This window comes from Bemisia tabaci, chromosome 2, assembly GCF_918797505.1.
Source record: "Bemisia tabaci chromosome 2, PGI_BMITA_v3".
NCBI lineage: Eukaryota > Metazoa > Arthropoda > Insecta > Hemiptera > Aleyrodidae > Bemisia > Bemisia tabaci.
In genome coordinates, this window is record NC_092794.1 from 10,899,166 (window position 1) to 10,925,353 (window position 26,188).

General features: G+C 40.5%; 1 protein-coding gene across 3 annotated transcripts in view; it reads left to right on the plus strand.

The window, feature by feature from the left end:
• The first annotated feature begins 10,236 nt into the window (after window positions 1-10,236).
• Window positions 10,237-26,188, plus strand: part of Mipp1 (Multiple inositol polyphosphate phosphatase 1) — a 35,772-nt gene continuing 19,820 nt past the window's right edge. The window contains exon 1 of one of the 3 annotated variants that reach the window (XM_019051871.2): window positions 10,237-11,100. Coding sequence is in view for 1 of the 3 variants with exons in the window: in XM_019051870.2 (XP_018907415.2) it covers window positions 24,987-25,026 (40 nt within the window). In the remaining 2 variants the exon portion in view is untranslated. Of the gene's footprint in view, window positions 11,101-24,764; window positions 25,027-26,188 lie in introns of those variants that run through there. The other 2 variants (XM_019051870.2, XM_019051872.2) reach the window with 2 other exon arrangements.

Here is a 26,188-nt window from a genome sequence, read left to right on the forward strand (position 1 = left end):
TATTTTCGGCCGGGAAAACCGAAGTATTCATGCTGAGTTGTGCATCATGAAACTCACTGAAAGACTTAATTCCATTGAACGCATTCTGCGTCCCATTTGGAAACTTTCGATTCCTTGAAGGCGGAGATGCAGGAGAAAATTTCTGGAATTAAATTTTCATGAAACTATATTTCATTAAAGTTTAAGGGGCTGATAATACACCCTGCACAAAATAACTTAGAGGCTCAGCTCAAGATAATTTTCCCTCTCAACTTAAGTTCGTATCATTCATTGGCATTGCCTGATCTCTAGAGTCCCTAAAAATTCTCAAAAATTGTTTACATTTGTTCTCTAGGGTTGGTAGATTACACACTTAGTAGAATTAGGTTCTCATGCTTCCTTTTAGAATAGGTGTTTACCTACATGCTAATACAGCTGCTTCTATCTCTGAATGCTATTCTTCTATATCTTCTATATCTTTAAATGCAGGTACAAAAAAATCGGATTCAGAAAAAAAGTACAAACAAGAAAAGGTGACAAAATCTCTCATTTCCTGAGAGTTCATTAATTTTTAATTTTGTCGTATTTCGGTGATACAAAAGACTGCGCACCTTTAATTAGTTGAGTTAAGAGAGAAACCAAACACGTAATTTGGCCTGGAGCGGCGCGGCGCAAAGAGAAATAATGACGAGGACTTGAGATGAAAAGGAGAAGCCCTCGACGCGGCAGTCGGCATGTAACACATATTAGCGCCTACGAGACTGCACGAATACTTCACGCATTGCGTCAATCACAGTACGGTCAACAGCGGTCCGCGCGGTGTGAAACGCACAGTGCCTATACAAGACTAAATAAATACTTCACGCATTGCGTCAAACACAGTGTGGTCAGCGCGGCACGGCGGCGGAAGTTTAAATTATTAAACCACAGTTATATTTGTTCTTCCTTAATTTTTTAGTTCATTTCTTACAAATGATAGGCCTTGTCCCACAAATATAGGTTTACGGAACTGAACTTTCGCGCGAAGTTCCGTGAATATTTGCTAGTAGTGTTGATAGGGCTTACGCAAAAAATGTGTTCAACACGAGTGAACGCGTCTTATGCACCCTCCTCCCTCCGGCACGTTCACTTGATGGTTTTTATTAATATTTGAAAATGAATGAGAAAAGGGCGGCAAAATACAGGCGGCCCATGGGCGGCAAGTAGGTAAATCTGGCCATGGGCCAGATTCTACCCAATTTTTTTTCGTCCAAAGTTTTTGTGGTCCATTTTTAAGTTTGTCCGATAGTTTTTTTGTGCAATGTTATTTGAACCAATAGTTTACTTATTACTTGGTAATTGATAAAAATGAGTTTACTTAGTCCAGTTACAAGCAACGTCGTAGGTGCTGAGATTTCGCCAAACAATGAAATTTAACCCTCAGATGCCCAGAACGGGTTAAACTTACTCAAGGATCGCTGACAACACGTGTCCCGCAACCCGCAGGTTTTATGGGGCCGGTGCATCCGAACTAGAAATGTAGGTCTACAAATACGTCCTAAAAAAGAATAATATATCTAATTGAAAAAATCTAATATCAACACAGCCGAAGATAGGAGACACGTTATTGGGTCTGGTCATTTTAAACTTTTCTCCCGAACCAGAGCGACAGTTCATTGACAGCCATCGTGAGCGGTGCATCGCGAGCTCACGCCCTAGCGCCTTCAATTTTGCAGATACAACACGGACATCCATCAAGCACGAGTAGTTGTATCCCTGCGCCGTCATAAACGCGCCAACTTTCCCTTGCACTATTTTCACGGTGTGTTGGTCCCGTCTGTCTCTATTTGCGGTAGCACTTCAAAGGCTACGTTAGAAAAACAACCGAATATAGAAGCGAAGTAATCGGGCCTTTTTTTTACCCTTTCTCTCGAATTCAAGCGATTAATCACTGACAGCATAGGGCGGAGCACTGCAAGTTTACGCATGGCGCCTTCAAGTTTGCAGATACAACACGGACATCCATCAAGCACGAATAGTTGTATCTCTGCGCCCGTCATCAAAACGAGTCCTTCCTCTTACTCTATTTCCATGTTGTGAAGGGCTCCGTTTATCTTATATTTGAAGTGGTGTTTAAAAGGCTACGTGAGCAACATATTCAAAGTTTAACTTGGATTGCATTTGTTGACCAAACTAAGCATCGGGTAAAAATAATCGGGTGAAGTATCTGGCTACCCGTAAAAAAGCCTACTATGCTTTCTCGGTAGAGCAGATTAATATTTCCTTGTAGGTTGAAACAAATAAGCAGCACACTGCCATGCTAAGGAAGAAGGCCGTGCGAACATATTAGATTTATCTATAGATAAAACATGTATTTTTGGAGGAATGCGTGCATATTTTACCTGGAAATATTCAGATGTATCAGATTAAATTGCGTACGAAATATTCTGAGAATTTTAGAAAAAAATTTCAGAATTTTCCCAGTAAATTCAGTTTTTATCGGAAGAATTATGACAATGTCTGAAAGCTATTACGGCGTTCTTCATTAACACAGCAGCGCAGTACCCTACCTCGGCAAGTTTGCACTCGTTCACCATAACTACTATGAGTTGATCTTATTTTTTTCTGTTGGCTACCTATACTGCAATGCTAAGGAAAAACTCCATATGTGCATCCGAGTGTTGCCAAATTTCCTCCGTTGAAATGTACGTTTTTGAGGTATCTTTATGAATACTTTTCCTTTAAATTGCCAGGAACCTCAAGTAAAATTGCGTACAAAATTATCCGAAAAATTGGAAAACAAATTTTCATAAGTTCACCAGACAATTCGTATTTTATCAAAGGAAATTTGGCAACGCCTGGAGGCTCATACGGCGTTTTTCCTTAGCACCTCGCCGTTGTAGGTTTTTTTTTTTTTTTTTTTTTTTTTTTTTTAATTTGTACAAGAGTTATAATATGTACAGAATGTTTTTAGATGTAAGATACATCTTTAAAAAAACTTGGGTTTAACTTATAAGATAAACTTATACTAGGTCCGTTGTAGGGTTGTAACCTCCTTCACGTTATGGTATCTTTATTCGACTCGTACCGAATATAACCTTCATTGCGCAGAAGGCGTGTCTACGGACGAATAATTCAAGCAACAAGCAGCTCACTGCTTTGTCATCGACATGAGGGGCACAGCATGGTTAGACCAAAGAAAATTATGCATGACCAATCGGTAATCAGCTGAGATTTTGCGGTCAATTCGCTGCTGTTCTGGCGGAAGAGCGTATCTCGACTTTCGCATGAGCCCTAGATAGTCTGGATTTTTATTTAAAATAGGGCTCACGGGAACATTGAGATACGCGCTTACCCCAGATGAGCGACGAATTGTGGTCTTCAAGGTTGCGCTTTGATTCTTCGATCGGACACTCCGGCAGCCACTGAAGATCAGCAGTGACCACTGGTCCTTAACTTGGTCTAGGCGTATAGGGTGATCCAAAAATCCTGCGCCACCCCTATAAACATTAGGAACCTTTTTAAGGAAAATCTTATACCTAAAATTTCCTGGGGATCCTGAACATCGCTTTTTTAACCTAAGAACACTCACAAAATGTCTAGTCTCCTTCTCAATTTGTTTAAAAGTTACAGAGGTGGTGCCCCAATTAGCTTTCTTAAACGGAAAAATTGCGATATTTTGACATTAAGTTGCGATTTTTTTTTTTTTTTTTTTTTTTTTTTTTTTACTACTTTTTGGCGATAAAATTGCCAGGATCATCAACATCTGAGCGACTACTCTCAATATTGTCGCAATTTTATGTCCATAAAATAGTGTATGATAAATTCGAGGTTTTATCTCAATTCATCACGATTTTGTATTCGATAATACTGCGATGGATCGCCTCGATAAAATCACGACTTTATTGCAACTTTATGCGATGGAATTGCAATTTAACGCAATTTTTAATCCGATAATATTGAAATAAATCAATGTCAATATATCGTGATACATTCTGCGATCAAATCGCACCTTATCGCGATCACGTGGGACTTTTGAATCAACCTGTAGACTGTAGGAAACTCAGCAGTCACAGGGGTTGGCGGTTGAACTGCGAAGCAACCAGGGCGCGCACGTCCTTATATTTTTGGTAAGTTTTATTGTGCTGCGTAATGTTTTGTCGCCCTTTTTGCCGAAGTACAATCATTATTTTATGGGCGGTGGAACTGCAAAAATGTGTGTATCGGTCGCAGTGTTGCAAAATCTCCACTTATACTTTATTTTGTAAAGGAGACCCAACCAACATTATGGCTTGATATTTTTTTTTTAAAAAAAAGCATTCATCACGCAAAGAATAAAAATGTCCAGTTTTCAAGAAATGACGTTCGGGAGTTTTCCACGTAGAAAATGAAGTATGACGGGAAGTCTACAACACCGGAAACCGAGATACACTTTTCTACAGTTTCACCATTTTCATGTGCTCGAAGCTGAAAATTATTACTAGTTGTATAAACACATCATGAAGGCTATTTCCATTTAAATCTTCCGTCACATTCATACGGCGCAATGATACAACTATTTGAACTCTTCGGAATGCGTGAGGTATCACGCCGCATTTGAAGGCGTTTTCAAAACAGCTTAGTTCCGATACCCGGATTATCGTTTTGCAAAGTTCATATTATTTTGTTTCCAATTCTCACCACTTGTTTAATTTTAATCCTCCTATAAAAACCACCCATTTTCTAAATACAATTCTAGCTGAAGCGTACTTAAGCACATTCATGACTGCAAAATCGTTAACGGAAATCGGAAAGGCCAGCGTGCATGAGGGCTATTTCAATTGCAATCCTCCGTCGCATTTCTAAGGCGCAATGATACAACTATTTGAGCTCTCCGGAATGCGTGAGGTATCACGCCACATTTGAAGGCGTTTTCAAATCAGCCAAGTTCCGAAACCCGGATTATCGTTTTGCATAGTTCATTGTTCATATTCTTTTGTTATATTCTGTACCACTCGTTTATTTTTAATCCTCGTAGAAAATCCACCCGTTTGTAAATACAATTCTAGCTATGCATTCACCACTGCAAAAATTTCAGAGGATATCGACAAGCCCAGCGTGCATGAAGGCAGGCCCGCCACAAGGGGGGGGGTACCGGGGCCGGGCCCCGGAGGGGGCCTGTGTTACCCGTGAAAAACCACTACGAATTCACATGCAACCCTTGTTTCGTAAGAAAAAGTGAAAAATTTACCCTAAAAATTTCGCAAAAGGTGAATGGATTTTCAGAAACACGCTGAGGCACTGTAGAATTCTTCTTAAATTTTCAAAGAAGTATACTTCTTGGAAAATTTCTTTCTATTTTCAAGATTTTCAGTACAGAGGGATATTTTTAGTAACTGCGTTTCATTTTCCTCTGTCGTCAGATGCTAAGAGTCTCCAATTTGGGCATCCTCGACTTCAATGGCTCATGGCTCAACTCTCTTGCCATAGACAAACGAAGGGGGTGTCCAGGGGGGCCTGGCCCTCTTAGAACTGAAAATAGTATCATATGCCCCCCTCCAAAAAAAAAAAAAAAAAAATTCCAGATGTTTTGAATGCAACAATTCGCAAGTATTTTGTGCTGAAAGTAGAAAAAAAAAAGAAAAAAAACCATCATTAGTCCGAAGAAATTGATGGAAAAATTCTTTACGGAAGCTTCAAAATGCGTCCTATTAGTCGTATAAATTCTAAAATTTCTCGGGGGATGCCCTGCGGACCCCCCCTTCCCCTCCGTGCTTGGGGTCCGGACCTTAAAACTGGTACCAGGGCCCGAGATGGGATGTGGCGGGCCTGAACACATCCTCTATTGTCGCGCGATTCAACTATTCACGAAGTGACTTTCAAAAAGTGAGACTTTTTTTCAGTCAAGCCTGAATGAGTTTATCGTGAACTGAGAACGAAAAGTATAGTTGTTTCTTTTCAACTTTTCGGGGAAGGGAGGCCTAACGCTCTCAAAGAGCCGCTTTCAGTGTCGTATTTCAAAAATTTAAAGAAAGCGAGGATATTTAAGGGTTTTACTTGCCGATCGACTCAGTAATCGTGGAAATGGGCCCCGCAGATCTCTATATAGAACAAAGAATACAGATTTGAAGAGTCAAAGGAGCTTGACATGGCCTCTAAGATGAGAGAGCGAGATGAGAGGAGGCCCAGGATTTCTGCGTGCGAAAAATGCAAATTGCAGGTTCCTGCAAGCCTTGTTGCGGAAAGCAGTCTACGGATTGTGCGAGAAAGCGAGTAACTTCACTCTCACGTCGAAATTACGAACGCATAAATGCATATACACGACGAGGCTTATATCTGAGATTAAACACACGTCTTTTTGCCGGAATGATACCGAAACACAGTTTATTCCCCTTTCCTTACGTTTTGTATTTCAATAGCAAGTTTCTAGTTACGTTACGCCTCGGTCTAGTGCACGAAGTGAACATGGAACCCTGCTTTCATCCAAGTATACTGCCGTGCTAAGGAAGAACGCCGTATGAGCATTCTAGAGTTGCCAAATTTTCTTCGATGAAATGTTTATTTTTTAGGAAAATCATGAATATTTCTCCTTTACATTTGCAGAATCTTTAGGTTAAGTTGCGAACAAAACTATCTGAAAAATTGGGAGGAAAGTATTCATGAGTTTACCAGGAAAGTTGTGTTTTATCAAAGGAAATTTGGCAACGCCTGAAGGCTCATGCGGAATTTTTTCCTTAGTACGGCAGTATAAATGCCGATTCGAGTTTAAAAGTAGTAATCGATCCCAATAGCCATACATTTTCCGGTGTGTCACTCAAGAGGGAAGAATTTTAATCTTCGTTTGAGTGAAATTTCAAATGTGAAATTATCGGAAAATCGTTGGTGATCTCAAGGCACCAATTTTAAAACTAAATGGAAACTCAAAGAGATTATCACAGTCAGTCAAGAACTGAATCTGCTAATGAGTCGTATGGATATTTAAAACTTAATCCTCTTTTTCTGAAAAAGAATGCAGAGTAGGTTCGTTCATTTTCTCATATAGAACTCAAACCATAGCGCCTGGATAACCCCAGTTGCTCACTCCGTTAAATAAAGGCGTACTTTATCTGCATCTTGATTCATTAGTAAGAAAAACCTTTTGAATTTCTTGTGTCAATTAAGTTGAGGTACTAGAATCAATCATCAAAGCTTCAGTTAGGGTCGCATACGACGGATACCGAACGAATTTCATCATAACGCCTGGATGCAACTATTCGGACTCTATGGATGTCCGTGTTGCATACGCACGAAAGAGAAGGCGTTTTGACTTCAGACACTAACCGCCTCACCAGCGGCGGGGCTCGGTGGAGCGAGTCAATCAGGCCCGCCACATCCCATCTCGGGTCCTGGTAACAGTTTTAAGGTCCGGGCCACAAGCACGGAGGGGGGGGTCCGAGGGGCATCCCCCGAGAAATTTTAGAATTTATACGACTAATCGGACGCATTTTGAAGCTTCCATGAAGAATTTTTCCATCAATTTCTGCGGATTAATTCTGTTTTTTTTTCTTTTTTTTTTTTTTTTTTTTTTCTACTTTCAGCACAAAATACTTGCTAATTGTTGCATTCAAAACATCTGGAAATTTTTTATTTATTTATTTTTTTTTTTGGGGGGGGGGCATATGATTCTATTTTCAGTTCTAAGACGGCCAGGCCCCCCTGGACTCCCCCTCCGTTTGTCTATGGCAAGGGAGTTGAGCCATGAGACATTGAAGTCGAGGATGCCCAGACTGGAGACTCTCAGCATCTGACGACGGAAGAAAATGAAACGCAGTTACTAAAAATATCCCTCTGTACTGAAAATCTTGAAAATAGATAGAAATTTTCCAAGAAGTATACTGCTTTGAAAATTTAAGAAGAATTCTACAGTGCCTCACGTATTCCGGGGAGTTCAAATAGTTGTATCATTGCGCCGTAAGAATGTGACGGAAGATTTAAATGGAAATAGCCTTCATGCACGCTGTGCTTGTCGATTTCCTTTGACATTTTTGCAGTGGTGAATGCATCGCTGAAGCGTGCTCCAGCTAGAATTGTATATAGCAAATGGGTAATTTTTATAGGAGGATTATAATTAAACAAGTGGTTAAAAATGCAAACAAAATAATATGAACTATGCAAAACGATAATTCCGATAACGGAACTTGGCTGATTTGAAAACGCCTTCAAATGCGGTGTGATACCCCACGCATTCCGGAGAGTTCAAATAGTTGTATCATTGCGCCTTAGAAATGCGACGGAAGATTACAATTGAAATAGCCTTCATGCACGCTGGCCTTTTCGATTTCCGTTACAATTTTGCAGTCATGAATGCGCTTAAGTGCGCTTCAGCTAGAATTGTACTCAGCAAATAGGTGGTTTTTATAGGAGGATTATAATTAAACAAGTGGTTAGAAATGGAAACAAAATAATATGAACTATGCAAAACGATAATTCCGATAACGGAACTTGGCTGATTTGAAAACGCCTTCAAATGCGGTGTGATACCCCACGCATTCCGGAGAGTTCAAATAGTTGTATCATTGCGCCGTATGAATGTGACGGAAGGTTTAAATGGAAATAGCCTTCATGTAGGAACGAAACTTATAACGGAACGCCGAACGGCCGATAACGGAACTTGGGTTTGTCGCTTTCCTCCGAAATTTTTGCAGTGGTGAATGCATAGCTGAAGTGCGCTTCAGCTACAATTGTATTTACAAATGGGTGGTTTTTCTACGAGGATTAAAAATAAACAAGTGGCACAGAATACAACAAAAGAATATGAACTATGCAAAACGATTATTCAGATATCGGAACTTGGCTGATTTGAAAACGCCTTCAAATGCGGTGTGATACCTTACGCATTCCGGAGAGTTCAAATAGTTGTATCATTGCGCCGTATGAATGTGACGGAAGATTTAAATGGAAATAGCCTTCATGCAGGCCTCATGTAGGAACGAAACTTTTCAATTTTTTTTTTTTTTTGAAAAATCGGGGAATTTCAAAGAATCGAATCTGATCAAATTTGGCAAATCCTCAGACGCAGACCTCTAGAAAAAAATCATGAGAATATTAGCCTGATAGATATCCAAATCTCACTGGTACAAGTAGTGGCTTCTTCTCTTAAATACTCCAGATGGAGGCACAGATATCGACAACTTGGCAATCGCTGGATGAACGAAGTGTCGGTTGCTCTATGCAGATTAAACTGCACTTGAGGTTCTTTGATAAATGAGCCTTTTGCTCTTGCTTCTTTTCGATTCATTTCCGGGGGGCGGGGGGAGGGGGCGGTACTTCTTTTTGCCCTGTTTCTCTCCGTTGCTTCAAGCACTGCTACTTTACGGTCAACACTATTGCCAAGAACTTGGAAATAAAAAAAAATAGTTCGTGTTTGCCCATTTATATGTGGCGTACGGAATCAAAATGCAGATATTTTAGCAACCAGTTCTTTTAGTAAGAATGAGACTAATTTGCTGCATAATTTTTTCTCCTCCAAGCCTTTTGGGAGAGGTTAAGGCCTCTCGAAAATTTGTAAAATCTATTTTTTTTCTTTTAAATCTTGCCAATCAAAGGACTTTGAATTTGATTTATGGGGTTGCTCTCATGCAGCTTATCAATTACTAGTCACGAAAGATCGCGCCTCCAGTAGCGGGATCAACATTTTACTCCTAGCGAATAAGCATGGGGGAAGGGTGGAATAAGTTTTGAGACGTTTAATTCCTGGAGTCTCCTTCAACTCACTTCAATAAGAAAAAAACATAGAAATCCTTCAACTCGCTTTAATAAAAAAAAAAAAAAAAACAAACATAGAAGTACCAACCTAATTTTTCATTTGTGTGATTCACAATTTCTAATACTGTCATGTCATTTTTCAGACTCCATTTTCATTTTTTCAAATTTTTTTTTCAATTTAATTTGTACCTGATCGAAAATTTCCTAAATATTCTAATATATAACGTGCAACCGTCATGGTTAAAAACATTAGGGCTCAGGTACAATTTCGCAACGTTGCCACGCGCGATTTAGCCCCTCTGACACTGACCCCTCGTACGTATTTTTGAATTGATATGCGGCAACGCGACGAAAAAGCTTGCGGTCCACAGGGGAGCCGAGGAGAATAGACCAGCATCACGCTGCGGCTGGTTGCGTAATCCCGAGGCCCGCCGCAGGTCACGTGACCCACGTTCAGGTATTCCGGACCCGGGGGCTGGGGGGGGGGGGGGGGGGGGTACGGAGGCGCCTCCTTCCCGCGGTCCGCAGAGAAGCCGGGGCCCGCAACTCGGAGCTGTTTTCATATGGTTTTCAGTACGGTTCGAATCCTCTCCGGGTCTAGAAATGCCATCGTCCGAACGATGCACCTCCGTTGCAAGTCCGTTTCCGTTACGGACAGTCGGCGTTACCGGCTGCGTGAACAGTGAGTGCTTTCAAAGTGCCATACAATTATCGAGCAATCAGTGATTTTATTACTTGTACAGAATCACAGTAATCAGCAGCTACATTAAATCAAGTGTAGTGGAAATCTGTGGATCGTGAGGCCTAAAAGTTGATCGTGTGCGGATATTTACGACTGACCGCAGTGGCATTTTTTCGTGTACACGCTAGAGGAACAAAGCTCCACTTGAAGTGACGTTACTTAGTTAATTTTATATCATTTGTGAAGCTTTTTAAAAAAAAGCAAACTTAACATCAAAATCATCAGGTCGGAGTTTGGTACATTTACTGCGAGCCAGTATTTGTAAACAACGCAGGGCGCAGATCCTTGAGGAGGCAACTATTGCTACACGGAGGATGCTTTCTGGCCTATCTGGGAAATTGAAGGCGAAATAGCACTGTTCTCAACCATCCTACTATCGTCGAGTCTGTCTCGTTGCTTTTAAATTTTTTCACGAATCGCGTTTTTTAAAATCCCATTGCTGTCACCGATCACTAAGTGACTCCTAACTTTTTTTACGCCGGCACGCGCACTGAACAAGTTTTCCCGGTAGTTTGTACCGAGTTTCCGTGTCGCACTCTCTCGAAAGTTTGCCAAATCGGTTGTGAAAAGAAAAAGATTTTAGGTACTGACTAGTGTCAAGTGTGAAGTTACGCGGGATTTCAGTGTAATTTTCAGTGGGACCTCTTACAGTTAACGCCTAAGCGGAGGAAAAACTTGTAAGTAGTTTAGTGCATGGATTTTTCACTCTCAATTATGATCGTGAAATCTAATTTTCGGAACCTTTATAAATGTACGAGGAGCACATTCCCTATCTGCTACCCATTCCAAGACCTAGAGGGCGCTTTGCGCCCCATAAAACCCACTTTATACGGGCCGCGGCGAGTTAAACTAAACAGAACGGGCTCATATATATAGGGGCATGTATTTCATGTCGATAAACAGCCACCAAAATTATAGAAAGCGGCCCTGTATAGAACGGTAGAACTAACTGCAACAGAAAGATGAAAAGAAAGATCAAAGAGCTCCAATGCTATTGGTGATAAAGGAACTGGTAGTAAGAAAATTGAGGGTTAGGGAACCTTTGGTCGTGGTGGACTGTATAATAAAGCCCTCCCCTGGCCCTCTCCTGGTTAGCTGACATACCGTATTCCTCGATATTGAGACCTACAGTCAACGGCAAATCGAAACTGTTCGTATGAGGCGCGAATTGTACCAATGGATCATTTTCTTTGATCTTCGCAAAGAGTTACTGTTAAAAATGAACACACCCACGCAAAAAAAAAAAAAAAAAAAAAAAAAAAAAAAAAAAAATGAAGAAAGGAAGAAAAAAGAGCCTCTCACTTTAGGAGCAGTTTTCAAAATTAATGAAATTTTGCCGCACACTGGAGAAAAAAACACATTGGATCTAGAGTCTAGACTCTTAAAAACATCGACAAGAAAAAATACTCTCGATTCAATCAGATTTAAGCTTAAATCAAGAACCAAACCTCTCAATTTGAGCGGATTTCCTTTTGATTTAAGCAAAAATCCGATTGAATCAAGAGTACTTTTTTCGTCCATGTTTTCAAGAGTCTGAACTCAAGATCCAACGTCTTTTTTTTCCAGTGCTTGAAAAAAAGTTAAACACGGGCTTAAGAACGTCCGAAGTCTTTCCGTCTCGGAGCGCCTGAAACGTTTAAACGGGGCTAGCTCTTAGGCGGAACGAAATCTGTGTCAAAAGATCCATTAGTCTGGCAAACCGTGAATTTATGACGGAGCCCAAGGTGCGGATTGGATGCGGTGTCGGTGTGTCTCGTCATTTCATTGACCGGGACGGCCGACAAAAAGTGAGCAGCACCCGAGGTAGAAAGTGCGAGGAGTTACCGTTACGATGGCCGACTGACTGACATGACGACTCCACGACTCCGATACTCCGAATCTGAATGAAACCACCCGGTGATGGCGCTTCGTTGAAAGTGCATTGGTCCGATTACTGCAGCCGTGCTAAGGAAGAACGCCGTATGAACCTTAAGACGTTCCAAAATTTTCTTTGATAAAAACCGAATTTACTGGGGAAATTGTGAATATTTTTTTTCCAAAATTTTCAGACAATAACGTACGCAATTTAATCTAATATATCTGGAAATTTCAAAGAAAAATGTGCATGAATGTCGTCAAAAGTACATGTTTTATCCAGGGAAATTTGCCAACTCTCGTATGTTCATACGGCGTTCTCCCTTAGCACGGCAGTGCAGCCGTGCTAAGGGAAAACGCCGTATGAACATTCGAGAGTTGCCGAATTTCCTTCGAGAAAATGCTTATTTTTGAGGAAAGCTTATGAATATTTTTCCTTGAAATTTTCAGGAACTTTAGGTAGAATCGCGAACAAAATTATCCGAAAAATTGGAGGAAAAATATTGACAAATTTTCCTGAAAATTCTTGATTTTCCAGAAGGCGCAAAGTACACTGGAAAAAAACACATTGGATCTAGAGTCCAGACTCTTGAAAACATGGACAAGAAAAAGGACTCTTGATTCAATCAGATTTAAGCTTAAATCAAAAGGAAATCGATCGTCACCTTCATCGATGCGATGCCTTTATCGATCAAGGTCATTTAACAATGAACTGGTTATCGATGGTTGACCCGCTCCGCTGAAAAGGGGGACGTTAAAAATTCACCGGCTAGAGTGTTGAAATTAAATTGATTGGGGAGGAGGATTTGGTCGCGGAAATGTGAATGAACGCCGAGACGAATTGGAGATCCGGCGCCTCGCAATCAGATAGATCGATTATCGATATTTCCCCACTTGAAGCTATGGTGAAGAATCGATTAATAAGGCGTTCGTTGCGAACACCCTGTCAATCGATCCTTTTCCATAGGTTCAAATGCAGATCAATTATTGATATATCGACGGTGAAACTACCAAACCACGTATCTCGTTTGCGGTGTTTAAAAATCTACGCTCACATTTTATTTTTTTGAAGTAGACCAAATCAATATCATTCCTTGAAATTTTCACAGAATTTTTTCCGCACGAAGCGGAAAAATCACAGAAATTTTCAAGACTGGACGTTAAGTAGTTTTTCATTTAAAAAATAAAGTATGACAGGAAGTCTGCGACGTCGCAAACCGAGATACGTGGTTTGGTAGTTTCACCGTCGATATCGCAAAGCACGTAACGCCATTGTTCACTGGAAAAAAAAACACATTGGATCTAGAGTCCAGATTTTTGAAAACATTGACAAGAAAAAGGACTCTTGATTCAATCAGATTTAAGCTTAAATCAAAAGGAAATCCGCTCAAATTAAGAGACTTGGTTCTTGATTTAAGCTTTAATCTGATTGAATCAAGAGTATTTTTTCCTGCCGGTGTTTTTAAGAGTCTGGACTCTAGATCCAACGTGTTTTGTTTTCCAGTGTACTCCAGCCGTGCTAAGGAAGAACGTCGGATGAACAATCGAGAGTTGCCAAATTGCCCCGGGTAAAACATGTATTTTTAAAGAAAATGCGTATTTTTCTTGAGATTATCAGACGTTTTCGATAAAATTGCGAACAAAATTGTCTGGAAAATTCGTAAAAATGCATTCAAAATTTTCCCTGCAAATTCGGTATTTATCGAAGGAAATTTGGCAACGCCTGGAGGCTCATACGGCGTTTTGAACCGCTTCAAATCGCCGTATGAACATTCGAGAGTTGCCAAATTTCCTCCTCAAAAATGCTTATTTTTGAGGAAAGCTTAAGAATATTTTTCCTTAAAATTTTCAGGAACTTTAGGTAGAATTGCGAACAAAATTATCCGAAAAATCGGAGGAAAAATATTGACGAATTTTTCTGAAAATTCGTGATTTTCCAGAAGGCGCAAAGTAGCTTTAACCTATTACCCACTTAATGACGAAATATTTTGGAGTTCTTTACAATCCTACCAGAGAGGAGAGTATTGAGTTGCTTGTTTGCTCCGATGAATCGGTCCAGTTTAACCGAAATTAATATTTTCCTCGAGTGTTTTTCACTGATTAAATTTCAGTCGGAGTGGGTGTTAAACCGTGCGGTTTGCATATCAAATGACTGCGACCTTGACACCCACCACAAACTGTTTTCTTCTTCTCATTTTTCCTTTTTCGACGACTGATGAGAGATTATAAGGCAGAGATAAGAAAAAGGCAGTGAATCGAACACATAATGATCAATTTTGAGATTAAAGAGACATTAAGTGATTACAATACACTCTCTCGGCATTCACACCTTTGCTATTAACGTGAATTAACATGTTTTGTTGTCATTTTAGCAGAATGAAAATAAAAGTGAATAATAACACATCCACGCAGAAGGCGGCTAATCTGCCGTGCTAAGGAAAAACGCCGTATGAACCTTCAAGCGTTGCCAAATTTTCTTCGGCAAATCACGAATTTTCAGGAAAATTTTTAAATATTTTTCCTCCAATTTTTCAGATAATATTAGTTCGCAGTTTTACCTAAAGTTCCCGAAAATTTCAAGGAAAAATATTTCTAGCTTTCCTCAAAAATAAGCATTTTATCGACGGAAATTTGGCAACTCTCGAATGTTCATACGGCGTTTTTCCCTAGCGCGGCAGTAATCACGTTCAAACCAGTGACGTCAAAGCACATTGATGATTGAGCTACAATAAAATTGTGTGTACTGTGTCGATGTAAAATTTTAGTTTACTTTTCTAGTATTGCGTTCGAGTCTCCTGCCGTTAATCGCGGGTCATGGAACAGCCGCGGTATAAGCACACCCGCACCCTTTCATGCCTCAGCTCATGTATTATTCGACTTAAACATTGTTTCATCAACGCTTTCCCCACCACTTATTTCTGTATTAAGTGACTGCACAACCTCTCGTTAGTGTCAAAAATTGATTACCTTGAGCTCACTGCTTTTCCCCCTGGGCTTCCATCGTGATAATTAATTCGCTAGGAGTAAAATTAGTAAACCTAATGATTCGTCCCTGGTAATATGTATGCACACCTTCGGTTAATTCATGAAAAGATAATATGCTGTAGCATCGAGGGTGTTAAAAATGTGTCCGGCGATCCCTGACCTTACGTACCCTTACTTACTAACATACCTTGACTGTCATCTTTGTTAAGTTCGCATTCCCAGAATCTAAAGTTACCGTAGAAAGAAATCGAATAGCACCTCTAGGTGAGCAGACACATTTTTGACATCCAGGGCAATATCTGAGAATTTCATTTATTTTTTCGATCCTTTGCCAGGAGTCTAATCTTATGGCTCCTAGATTTCTTAGATTTTTTCACATTATTTTCAACATTAAAATTCCATTCAATTTACATCCTGCCGGCTTAGTTTGTCAAAGTAAAAAAAATTACGGACTAAATTATTTTTACATTGAAACAGAGCACAGAATGTTAAGGGTGCCTCATTTTCAAATGTTTTTTCCTCTCGTTTAATGTCTCTCCAAATGTATGTACCATTGACTGCTAGTCTCAGGAATAAATTAGCCGTACAGCACAGAGGTTATTCACCTTTGAAGTTTAAATTCGATTAATTTGTTGGTACGAACAGCTCAAAACTGAGGCATTTTTCGATAAAAGGGCGTATGAAGCTTAGGATGCTGCTAAGATTGTACAATTTTGTATAGCTTTTGCGGCAGATGAAATTCATTCACAGTCGATCTACTTCCTTACAATATTGCGGAAAAACTCGGAGCAGATTCAGGGAAAAATTCATAGCAGAACTGTCGGACAAGTTACATGCAACTATAGAAAACTACGTCGCAGTACGTTACACAATCTTACCGGTGACAGAAGTCGCATACGCCCTATCACCAAAAATGCCTCAATTGCTCCTAAGACGACGCAATTTTACACAATTTTTCGAAAATGGCCCCCGGACCCCCTTCTAGGCAACAGAAACCTCGTATGAGCTCCTTTTTAGAGCTAGGAGAAAGCCACAAATCCCCCTTGACGGAATTCCTTTTAGTATCCCATAGACCTCTCTCAACAAGGTGTTCTGCTGCCAAAAATGCAGGGACACCCCGAAATGAGACGAAAGGCACGCCTCTTTCTCGATATAGTATGAACCTGAAACTTACCAACAGCGCGTAATTTAATGGCAAACACTGGAAGAAAAACCACATTGGATCTAGAGTCCAGACTCTTAAAAACATCGACAAGAAAAAATACTCTGGATTTAATCAGATTTAAGCTTAAATCAAGAACGAAGCCTCTTAATTTGAGCGGATTTCCTTTTGATTTAAGCTTAAATCTGATTGAATCAAGAGTCCTTTTTCTTGTCAATGTTTTCAAAAATCTGGACTCTAGATCCAATGTGTTTTTTTTTCCAGTGAACAATGGCGTTACGTGCTTTGCGATATCGACGGTGAAACTACCAAACCACGTATCTCGGTTTGCGACGTCGCAGACTTCCTGTCATACTTTATTTTTTAAATGAAAAACTACTTAACGTCCAGTCTTGAAAATTTCTGTGATTTTTCCGCTTCGTGCGGAAAAAATTCTGTGAAAATTTCAAGGAATGATATTGATTTGGTCTACTTCAAAAAAATAAAATGTGAGCGTAGATTTTTAAACACCGCAAACGAGATACGTGGTTTGGTAGTTTCACCGTCGATATATCAATAATTGATCTGCATTTGAACCTATGGAAAAGGATCGATTGACAGGGTGTTCGCAACGAACGCCTTATTAATCGATTCTTCACCATAGCTTCAAGTGGGGAAATATCGATAATCGATCTATCTGATTGCGAGGCGCCGGATCTCCAATTCGTCTCGGCGTTCATTCACATTTCCGCGACCAAATCCTCCTCCCCAATCAATTTAATTTCAACACTCTAGCCGGTGAATTTTTAACGTCCCCCTTTTCAGCGGAGCGGGTCAACCATCGATAACCAGTTCATTGTTAAATGACCTTGATCGATAAAGGCATCGCATCGATGAAGGTGACGGTCGATAGGTCGTCGGTATGGTTCGTCAGTCGCTCTGACAAGTTTGCCGAACTGAGGAGAAACGCAGTATGAGGCCGGTGCCAAATTTCCTGTGCTAATTACAAATTTTCTAGCAAATTTGTGAATTAGAGTACCTACAGGGTTATTCAAAAGTCACGCACCACTGGCCATAACTTTAGTTCTAATTAAGATATCGATTTGCCGTTTGTGACATTTTTCTTCATATTGAGAGGTAAATTTTTTAAGCACTTTCTAGTTTTTGACCCCCTCAGGGGGAGGGGGAGGGTACAACTCAAAAATTTCAAATGCATGGCCACCCCCCTCGTGGCCAGTGGTGCGTGAATTTTGAATAACCCTGTATATGGGGTGAGAACGGACATATCGAAATAACAGCCAACCTTTGAAAACCTTGCCACCTTGCTGCCTCTGAATTAGGCCGATTTGTGCTCTGAGAATGGTGTATCGAAATTTGAATAATTTCACCGCGAAACTACATTGTTTAAACCTGTAATTTCAAACCACCTTACCTCTGGTTGGGTTTTGGCATTTTTTAGCGGTTTCTGTTCGCAAACTCTTGTAGAACACTCATCTAGGCTCTAGCAACAGTCATTCAATTCTGAGTTGTTATGGTCGCTATTCCTGTGGACTTAAACAGCCGGAGGCGTGGCGTGCTATGCGATACATCGATTGATCTGCCATCTAACTCTATGGAAAAGGATCGATAAACAGGGTGTTCTCAACGAACCATTATAGTAGATTCTCTATCACAAATTCGAATGGGGGAATATCGATAATCGATTATTTACGTAACAAATTGTAGATATTTTGTCGGAGTAAATTTGGCAGAATTTTGAGTCCTCATACGGCGTTCCTCCTCAACGCGGCAGGATGGATGACGCGAATGTATCAGTGGCGTGGCGTGAATAATCGACTATCGATATTTCCCCATTTGAATCCGTTGTAAAGAATCGATTATTAAGGTGTTCGCTGCGAACACCCTGTTAATCGATCCTTTTTCATAGGTTCAAATGACAAATCAATCGATATATCGTAAAGCACACCACGCCACCGGAATGTATAGGAATCGGTGCCGGTGCCCGATTTCCGCTTTTATTTAATGCGTCGGCCGCTAATTGTGTTTGCTGAATGACTGGGGCGCAGGAGAGTGTTTCGACCTTGAATTCGCGACGCATCCTCTCATTAAAGATTTATTCAAGAGTCCCCAACAGCAATACTGCCGTGCGAAGGAAGAACGCTGTATGAACATTCGAGAGTCGCCGAATTTTCCCGGGTAAAACATGTATTATGTAGAAAGTTATGCATGTTTTTCCTTGAAATTTTCAGATATTTTCGAATAAATAGCGTATAAAATTGTCTAAAAATTTCGTAGAAAATTATTCACAATTTTCGCAGTAAATTTTATTTCTATTGAAGGAAATGTGGCAACCTTCGAAGGCTCATACGGCGTTCTTCCTTAGCATGGCTGAAGAGCTCTCGCCACGTTTGCCGGCGTAGAGCTACGTGGCATTGAATGTGAAGAATAATGGAAAACTTGAAATAGCCAAATCACTCGCTCGTCAAAAAATGTGTTTCTGATTTCTTTTAGAGAAAAAAAGTGGCCGGGTCTGTGAAAAGGGACTTTACTTTCCGGGAGAAACCCTTAACTTTTTTCAAAAACTTAAATCACCCTCATCTGTAACGTAAAAACTTTGTCTCGAGCCCCAGGACGTCAATCTCCTTCAAATTTTTAGCTTTCAGGGTCAAATTTACGCCAAAATAACAATATTTTCTGCCTCTGTGAGACTCAAAATTTAAATTCAAGGAAGAACCCTTTTTGCAGATCCGGTTTAATAGAATTAAAAATAAAAGTAAAAAGGAGGGTTTGAATAGAAAAAAGAATCCGTTCATAAATGATGTTACGTACTTTTACCGACTTTTTGCTCCCTTTCTTCATGTCAAGTACCTATTAGATACCCTAAAATCCCCTACCGAAAAGACGTCAGAATAAGGTATCCTCCTCTCCCCAATATCGGCCAAAAATGGAGAACACAAGAGAAAAGGCGAATGGAATAAATCCACCGTGTTTTAGCATCGCTTTTTTCAAAATTGGCACTTAGTTCGTTTTGAAAGTTCATCGTTCTCATTATAAAAAGAAGGTGCCAAATAGTCCCAAAATTTGCTTTCACCGAGGTAAATAGTTTTTCTCACCAGGTCCGTGTAAGAGAATAATAAGAGAATTAAACTGCCAAAAATGTAAGCGGTTTCGGAGCCACAATGCTAGTCCGTAAACTGATGGCAGTGGTAGTGGTAGTGGACTTTTTCTCATGTCTGTGCGAAAGAGGGCGTGAGTGTGTGTAGTGAAAGTCCAGAGTTAGTCAGCCGCGTGGCTAAAAGGATTGACCCGTGCATTATTAATGAGTCCACAACTTGTCAATGACCTCGCGGTAACAGGTGTACTCTTCATTCACGCTTCCTCCACGAGGGGTGTGAACTGTGGGAAACAGCCTCGATGTCAGGTTTATGACCCTTGGACCTTGGTCCTCCAATCTCTCCGAAGTGTGTTCTCGTTGCCCAGGTTTAAATTTTCGGACCTCTTCGTTTTCATTTTCTCAACTCCCAGAATCCGCACCCATCTCGGATTTTTTCCTCAAAAAATCTGACCATCCACACGAAAGGAGCACCGATGTGACCAAAAAATAAAAATTGAGAGTATGGTATCATCGCTTACCCAAGTAGCATTTTGTAACGAAAAAATCGCGATATTTTTATATTAGAATACGATTTTTTGGCGATAAAATCGCTAGGATCATCTATATCTGACCTATTCTCATCGATTTTGTCGCAATTTTATTTCTTTAAAACCGCGTTTGATGAAATCGAAATTTTATCGCGATCTATCTCGATTTTTTGTCCAATAATATTGCGAGAAATCGCCGTCGATAAAGTCGCGATTTGTTTGCGAAATTATATGTAATGAAATCGCAATTTTTTACCCGATAATATTGCAATAAATCTACGTCTAAAATCGCGATACATTTTCCGATAAAATCGCAACTTATCGCGATCACTATGCTACTTGGATAGAAGAGTATTTTTGTTATGTTCTACTATGCAATATCCAGAGGGGAAAAACTTTTTTTCTTTTCTCTTTAAAAAAAAATATGGCATCGCGAAACCCGATTTGAGGAAGGTGCGCGATTAGCTCTGCGACGGATGTGCATATTACGCGGTACGTGCTGTCCGGAGTTTATGGTGATGATACGCATGCAGGTCCCGATTTAGCCAAGTTAACGAACGATGTCGTCGTTTGTGTTGCAGTCGAAGTCGGTAGAGCTTTCCGCAAGTTATAGCAACGCCGGGTTTCGTCCATTTAAATGCGTGGAAAGTAATCGACATCATCAAAGCACTCACTTAGAATCGATTATTCATTAGAGATTTGTGGAGAGAAAACAGTATTGCAAACTTCCAAAAATCACCGCTGGTGGTAATCACGTGAATTATGCGCTCAACTGGCAACCTCCGTCTGCACCCACTACCGTTTAAACTACTCGGCTCAACTCAATCTACGAAGACGCCACTGCTATTCTGCCGTGCTAAGGAAAACGCCGTATGAACCCTCAGGCGTTGCCAAATTTCCTTTGATAAATCAAAAATTTCCCGGTAAACTTATGAATAATTCTTCTTCCAATTTTTCAGGGAATTTTGTTAGTGTTTTGATCTAAAGTTCCTGAAAATTTCAAGGAAAAATATTCATAATTTTCCTCAAAAATACACATTTCATCAAAGGGAATTTGGCAACTCTCGAATGTTCTTACGGCGTTCTTCCTAAGCAAGGCAGTATTGCGCTGCAGTGATTTCACTAGATGCTCTAAACGTTCCGCATGGGCGGACCCACGCAGTTTTTATTCGAAAGGGCAAAGACCTACAGAGGAACGGATTCTGTTAGGGCAGATAACGTGTAGGTCCTTTCAGGGACAAAAATCGAGAGTTGGGTTGCTCTGGTAGCAATTCAATGTTCCACACTTACAACCAGGGGTTCGGAGCGAATTAACATATATGGGAAAAAACGGCATTCATTTAATTCGCGCACCCAGAGATTACAACATGACTGTAAAAATAACAAAATTGACGGCTAAATGATGGGGTTCAACCCCTAGATGCCCAGGACTTTTTTTTAACAAAGTTTCAAGTCGGGTCAAATTGACCCGTATTTAAATACATTGATTCTGGTAGTTTTCAAAATTATCTATTTCATCTCTATTTTTGAAGGTAAGAAATACTTTTGTTGAAATGTTCACCTTTTTGTATAACATACTGGTACTTTATCATCCACCTCCTTTAGATTCTCGCGTCAATTTCACCCGGCTCGGGATTTCTGTAAAATTGAACCTTCTGGATTTTCAAGGGACCTTAAGAGCACAATTTAAAATAACAAGATGGCGATAGAGTTCCAGATGTGATGCATTCCAATGCGTGTTGGATCCAACGGAAACAAACACAATCTGGAAATCGAGCAAAGAAGGTGCGCATTTATGAAGGCGCAGAGATACAACTATTCGTGCTTGACGGATGTCCGTGTTGCATCTGCAAAATTGAAGGCGCGATGGCGCGAGGCGTGAACTAGCTATACTCCGCTCTTTGCTGCCGATGAGGTGTCAAGAGAATTGGGACAGAAAGAAAAACGAGACCGGATCCAACCTATTTTCGGCTATATTGCTCACGTAAAATGCTTTACGTAAGCTCCGTAAACGTTGTGATTTTTATGCAGTTACGTTATCGGAGTCCGTTCCGTAATCACGATGTAAACCATTTAACTGCCGTGCTGAGGAAGAGCGCCGTATAAGCCATCGGAAGTTGCAAAATTTCATTTGATAAAACATGAAATTTTCGAAAACTTTGTGAATAGTTTACTTCCGTTTTTCCAGAGAATTTGGTTCGTAATTTGATCCAAAATATCTGAAATTTTTTAAAGAATAATATTTATAACTTCCTTCAAAAATAAAAATGTTCTGAGAGGCAATTTGGAAACATTCGAATGCTCATACGGCGTTTTTCCTTAGCACGGCAGTTATGGTCTCTGGAAAGTAAAGAGCTTTTCGAAGAACAACACTGCCGTGCTAGGAAAAACGCAGTATGAACATTCGAGAGTTGCCAAATTACCTTCGATAAAATGCTCATTTTTGAGGAAAGCTAGGAAAATTTTTCATTGAAATGTTCAGGAGCTTTAGGTAAAATTGCGAAACAAAAATTCTGAAAAATCGGAGGGAAAATATTTACGAATTTTCCCAAAAATTCGTGATTTGCCGAAGGAAATTTGGCAACGCCTGAAGGTTCACACGGCGTTCTTCCTTCGCACGGTCGAACAGTGAATACGGCTGCGAGATGTATTCAAGGTACAAGGTTTGAGAAGTGGTTCTATGACCGAGGTTATGTCGGCAGGGTAATAATGTAGCTGCTGGGTAACGTGTTGTCGTGCAATGCAGGTCGCTGCCTCGCGCCTTGCGCCCAAGGAAATAACATATGCAAGCGGCAACGTAAGGGTCGCTCACCTCGATATGCGCGTCCTTGACGCTGCGCCGCCCTCAGCCGCGTTGCCAAGCGACGTCAACGTCCGCTGAGGACAACCTATCCAAGCTGAAGGTGTAGGTTGTGGGTGTTGACCATCTCATGGATGCTAAGACATCCATGAGATGGTCCAAAATTTCCAAAATTTGTATCTATCTTAATAGATACAAATTTTTAAGAGCAGCCCAAGACAATGATAACGGTGGAAAAACAAGGATGAAAAAACGGGAAACAAGGCTAAAAATACACAATTAATGAAACCCGAGACGTTTCGACTCAAAACTGAGTCATTTTCAGTCGGAAACAATACAAATTTAAAAGAAAAAACGATAAAAAACCTGAGCCCTACATGGTGGTGGCCGGGTGTCTCGGGTTTCATTAATTGTGTATTTTTAGCCTTGTTCCCCGTTTTTTCATCCTTGGATGCTAAGATATCGATAGACAGTCAAATTCCGAACCCATTCCGATCAACATAGATCATCTCTGCCTTGGTGAGGAAAAACGCCATCTGAGGGGCTAGGAGGACAAGGCGAATAGGTGAAGTTCTTGTTATTTTGAGAAATACGCCTTTGAAGTTTCGAAGTGTCATGGATCCTTATGGCGGAAAGAAAGTTCAAACTGACTTTTTGATGCTTAAAAATTGGAATATGGGATCGAATTTCTCACAAAATATGCATCAAGACTAGTTTTACTAGAAATCATTAATACCTCAGTTTTTTTTCAAAAACTGCACTTATGCGTCAAGTCCCTCATATGAACATTTTTTTCACAACTGAGCCTAAACGCTCGAGCACCGTTCAATGGTAGCAGGAGCAAATAAAACCTCCCCCTCTGTAATTTATATCATCCGTTTGGACTCCGTACTATAGGCTGCTGTAGGTATAACAAAAAAATCGGATTTAGAAAAAAATTACAAACAAAATCTCTCATTTCCTGAGAGTATATAGTAATTTCTAATTTTGTCGTCTTTCGGTGATACAAGAGACAGCACCTTTAATTAATCGAGTTAAGAGAGAGACCAAACACGCAATTTGGCCAGGAACGGCGCGACTGAGAGAGAAATGATGACGGAGGACTTGAGATGAAAAGGAGAAGCCCTCGGCGCGGTGGTCGTCATGTAACACATATTAGCGCCTACATTCCTACAAGACTGCACAAATACTTCACGCATTGCATCAAACACAGTGCGGTCAATACGGTCAGCGTGAAACGAAAGGCGCCTACAAGAATGCATGAATACTTCACGCATTGTGCCAAACGCAGTGCGGTCGGCGTGAAACGCATAGCGCCTACAAGACTGCGTGAATACTTCACGCATTGCATCAAACACGGTGCGGTCTGCGCGGCGGAAGTTGAAATCATTAAACCACATTTATGTTTGTTCTTTCATAATTTTTTCGTTCATTTCTTATGAATGGAAGGACTTGTCCACGCAGAGATAGGTTTACGAAACTTAACATTCGCGCAAAGTTCGGTTAACTTTTGCTAGTAGTGTAGACAGGGCTTTCCCAAAAAATGTGTTCAACACGAGTAAACGCGGTGGGGCTAATGCACCACCACGGCCAGCGGCTGGCACATTCACTTGATGGTTTTTATTGATGTTTCAAAACGAACGAGGTGGGACGCAAAAAGGCGGCCATGGCGGCAAAATACAGGCGGCCCATTGGCGGCAAGTAGGTAAATCCGCCCCTGTCGCTTGAGTGATCCTCTTGGCTGACTGAGATTTCCTCCTCCCACAAAAATAAACGAATGAGTGGACCAAAATTTCCATGGAAGCTCTTGCAAATAAAATGAGATTTCAGAGTTATGGGCGCGTTGCGTTTAATCGTGAAATTCTCGAGCGCGCTACACGCCGCGGTTGTCTATCGCGCGCTGCCATTGCCGCTTGCTCTTCCAACCGCCATAACGACGCGCGGCGGTTTTCCACTAGTTTCGTGGCGGCCGCGGAAGAGGGTGAAACGCGCTTTCCCGAACGGATGGTGCCCTAGCGCATCACGCCGGTTCTTGTGTCGATAACAACCAATAAAATCCTGGTGTCTATTAGTTACCCTGTCGGTGCATCTGCCAAACTCACCATTTTGCCGATTTTAGTGACCTGGGATTACCTCCTGAAATGCGTAGCTTAATTTTTTGTAAGGGCCACGAATTTGTAAGTAAGTTTCGACTTTTTATTTCCATCTACGAGATCGTTTTTGAAAATCAAAATATTTTATTCTCGTTTCGGAGATGCACTCGAGTCAATCTTACGCACCCGAACTCAGATGAATCAATATGGACGCGCTAAAAAAACACTTTTCACGTTTGTTTCGTTGAACTATCCAACCTATACGTAACAATTTGTGTAACACCTACCCTCTGGGAAGGTTTTTTTTGTGGGGGGGGGGGGGGATATGTGGACAGCTAAAACCAGAATCACCCTTACTACATTACGTTCCGTAATTTCCTCTTAGGTCATTTGTTTCATTTATTTTTAACAGAAATCGATGTAACACTTATTAGTAGCCTTGTAATGTTTTGATTAAACCCTTCATAATCCGGGAGAAATTCTTGACGAAGTTCAAACCTTTCTGTTCGGTAGTTTTGAGTAAAAAAAAAAAAATTAAAATATAAAAGAGTTAAATCAGGACGGCAATTACAGCTGGGCCAATCCTGGTTAAAGCGGTCCGAATTATGTGCATTTTCCCGCGAAACATCAAAGATACTTCACCGACAAACCGCATTTTGCACAAAATCGTAGAACCGCTCTGGATTTTGATTAAAATTTTTTGCAACTGGGACAAACTTGGTTTTTACTCCATAGCGTATGGCGTGTGGATCTCAACGAAACCTCGCCGGCAGAAAAGTGTCATGCGTCAGAAAAATCATACAATCTGCATACAGCGTGCGAACGTGCATTTCCCTGTTTCCACATGCGTCACATTCGTTTTACTTAAAAAAAGAGTTGACCTGTACTGTGGAAACGCAATCATACAGTGCACTCAGCTGAAGTGTCAATGTAAAATTTGCACAGGCCGACGGGAAATTCGTGGCCTCTTGCAAGTCCGCACCTCTAATTTTGTACTTAGTAAATTATAGTAAGAAAAAATATAGTTTTCTCAAATAAATAGAAGAAATCAATAAGATAATAATTTGCCAAAGGTGCTTACTTTGATGAGTACTGGCTAATTCATTTTGCCCAGTCGGGCATCTTCACGAAGTACGCACCTTCGGCATATTATTATCTTACTGAATGCAATTACAGAGTGCAATATGCATATTAAACTTGATTTTAAAGAAAATAATCCCCAACATCTGGTTGAAATTACCGTTGGTGAT